The sequence below is a fragment of the Gossypium hirsutum genome, chromosome D06 (genome assembly GCF_007990345.1).
Source record: "Gossypium hirsutum isolate 1008001.06 chromosome D06, Gossypium_hirsutum_v2.1, whole genome shotgun sequence".
NCBI classification, from domain to species: domain Eukaryota; kingdom Viridiplantae; phylum Streptophyta; class Magnoliopsida; order Malvales; family Malvaceae; genus Gossypium; species Gossypium hirsutum.
Genome location: NC_053442.1, coordinates 52,881,771 through 52,885,061, shown reverse-complemented (window position 1 = coordinate 52,885,061; position 3,291 = coordinate 52,881,771). Strand labels below are relative to the sequence as shown.

The following is a 3,291-nucleotide window of genomic DNA, read 5'->3' as shown; positions in this document are numbered from 1 at the left end:
TAATAAACTAGCTTGTTTGTGAACATAAACGAACCGAACACACATCTGTTCATGTTCGTTTGTTTATTAAACGAACATAAAATTTTTGTTCATACTCGTTTATTTAGCTTAATAAATGAACATTATACTAACGGTTCACAAACAGTTCATCAAATGTTCTGTTCATTTACACCCTTAAAAAGACTCAAAATTCTAATAATTAAAACTTGAAAATTTAGTAATTGGCATAATTAAAAGTTAATATGAATTCAGATATACACGGTTCATTCATCAAAAAAAGTTGGATTCTTTTCGTTTGCCAACTTGTTTTCTTATCCTTTTCTTTGAGGAGTCATATTGAGAAAAAATAAAAATAAAAAATTCGTTCCTACCACTACCCTCACCCTTTATAAAAATAGGGCTCACATTTCATTTCAAAACATAACAAGCTCTTCATCTTCACAATGGCTAGCAAGTCTCATCAAGAAGCAGATCCCAATGCTATCATAGCAAACGAGGTAAGTACATAGTAATATCAATCAAAATTTGAAGGATGAACCAAACGTGTTGTTTGGTTATCAGGAAAATAATTAAAATGTCTCTGAAAAGTTATTTTTCCTTATATTTTGCAGGGAGGTTTTATATTTAAACCCAAAGCATTTAACATTGTATGGGGAAGTGACACTCGTTATTGGCGCATTCCTCGCTCACCTATTCCAGAGTACGAGTTAGAACAAATCTTATTTATTTATTCATTATCCTTGCATTTTTGGAGAAATAAGTTGATTAAATTTGTGTGGAAGTAAAAATAATGGTAGTGGAAACGTGGTTGTTCAGTGAGCAGGAAGCAGCAGAGCTGATTCAGGTATCTTGGTTGGAAGTAACGGGTTCAGTGAAACTAGAGCCTTCAACCAGATATGAAATCAGCTTTAAACTCAGCTTCAGAAGGGATTCTTTTGGATGGAGCGGGGCACCTATTTTCTTGATGGCCAAGGTAGGGAAGAAAGGCAAATACAAGTGGAAAAGGCTCAAGGAACTAGACAACTTGCCTAAGGACCCCATTATGGTTCCAACCGATGATTCCTTCACTATCGAACCTATTCAAGACATACCCGACAAAAGGCTTTATTTTGGTTTGTATGAAGTCTGGAGTGGGAAATGGAAGGGAGGTTTGAAAGTTCATGAAGCCATCGTCAAGAAATTAGGTTAACAACTGAATCCAATCCAATCCAATCCAGACAGGCATTTATTTGATTCTGTTTTTATAGAAACATATATAATTATAAGCTGCTGCTTTTAGTTTGTGTTTAACATTGAAAGGACTCAATAATGTAATAATAACGACAATAGTTGGTTCCTGTCAGTCATTTAGGTTTTTGTTTTTCTTGTTACACTTTCATTAAATATTACAAACTCCATTCCGCTTTTTCTTTTTGCTTAAGAGGGAAGAAACACTAAAATTACATCAATTAAAATACATTTTAATCAGGCTTCCCCAAGCACAGACTACATAGCAGTGAGAGCGGAGTACATGGCCAGTATCTTCCTTGATGTTCGAGCAAAAAATACAGGAATCACTACTTGCAAGATGTCTCCCAACTCTTTCTTCATTTGTGAGTAATTTCATGCTAAATGCCAACCAATAAGAATGACCGTATCCTTTGCCACCATTGAACTTCCACATCACCTTCCATCTCGAGTCTCTATCAGCTTGTAATGGATACGCTGATTTCATTGAAATTCCTTTGAGGATTCCATTTCCAGCCATGTACATCATCTAAGTCATTTTCCATAGGTGGAACGATGGTTGCAATAGTATTCACTGCGTCATGAGAAATTAAATGGCCGAACTGGGACCAATCCCAACCCCGTTCGAATCTACCATTGATGCGACCAGAGTAAAGCTAGAGGCATCGATATTTTGCTGCACCGCACTATTAATTAGAGATCCATGATTCGGCAACCACTTATCTTTCTGAAAGTCTACATGCTGACCATTTCCAATGGTCCAAATTATACCATCACAAACATTATTTCAAGTCTTACAAATTCCTTTTCAAAGCCAAGAACAATTCTCACTCGGAAAAAAGGAAGAGTAGCTTCCCATTTATATTTAGACGGTAAGATCTGCACCCATAACTTATTCTTACTTAACACAAGATGATAACCAATCATCATCAAGAAAAAGCAATTCAATTCCTCCATTCTTCTAACATCGAGTCCCCCTTCTATTGTAGGTCGAGATGTCACGGGGCTAGACCTTTCGTCTTGCAATTCACGGGCTTTAGGCGATTTCTTCGCTTCAAATGCACCTAAGTCAGCCTAACTCTCGCAAAGTGAAAATCCCCACAGAAATTCTTTAAGGCATAAAAGTATAGCGAAAATAAACTCGAACAAAAAAGCAACAAAGAATAGAAAAGTCAAAGGAAAATAGCGCACTAATTGTTTGAGTAAATACTTTCAAATATACTCAACCTATGAATGAAATAATTACAAATGAACGGAAGACCTCTATTTATAGTTGAGCTCCCCAGAACCAACTGGATTTAAAATTTATACAATCTTATTTCTCTAGGATATACACTATTTACCCAGGTAACTTTAATTTTACTAGATTGTTTTACTAGGCCACCAAGGTCTTTAGTAGATGAGCTTCTCCATGGATTTCATGAATCGAGCCACTTTATGTGAGTTAAATGAGCCTTATTTAATAAGTTGACTTGTATGAATTGTTTTGTGCATAATGGTCACAGGCTTTAATCTACGACCCATAACAAAAACACATCTTCCCATCTCACCAAATTTAGTATTCTACTTTAATTTTTGGAATTTAATCCTAATGCTCGAATGGTTTTAAAATTAAAATAAAATTGACTACACTTTTATTAAATTTCTATTGATTTTAAATATACAACATTTTAATATTTAAATGTTTGATTTAAATAATAAAAATTAAGTGATAACACATTCAAATTTAAGATATATATAAATTAACAATGTTTTCGCTTAAACTTTATTTATTAAAATAAAAAATTGATGGATTGCATTCTTAAATTTAAAAACAAGTAAAGAGATTAAATTTTTAAAATTAAAAGTAAAAAAACTAAATTTAAAATTTTTAAAAGTATAAGGATTGACAGGAAATTATGCCTTTTTTTCTCCCAATCTCTCCAACCCAAACGAGAAAAACGACCCTGCTAACGTGTCATTTGAAAGCTACACTTCTATAATACTGTTATTATTCTTCTTTTTATAAATAGTTCTAGATAATAAAGTTTCCCGTGAAATAATGAAATCACACATATATTCTCT

The 3,291-nt window shown here is 33.5% G+C and overlaps 1 protein-coding gene across 1 annotated transcript; it reads left to right on the top strand.

Moving 5' to 3' along the window:
* The first annotated feature begins 343 nt into the window (after positions 1-343).
* Positions 344-1,342, top strand: LOC107901864 (protein PHLOEM PROTEIN 2-LIKE A9). Its single transcript, XM_016828021.2, has 3 exons — positions 344-497; positions 612-700; positions 817-1,342. The coding sequence occupies exons 1-3, from the start codon at positions 444-446 to the stop codon at positions 1,187-1,189; spliced, it is 516 nt and encodes a 171-aa protein (XP_016683510.1). The 5' UTR covers positions 344-443; the 3' UTR covers positions 1,190-1,342.
* Positions 1,343-3,291: the final 1,949 nt, after the last annotated feature.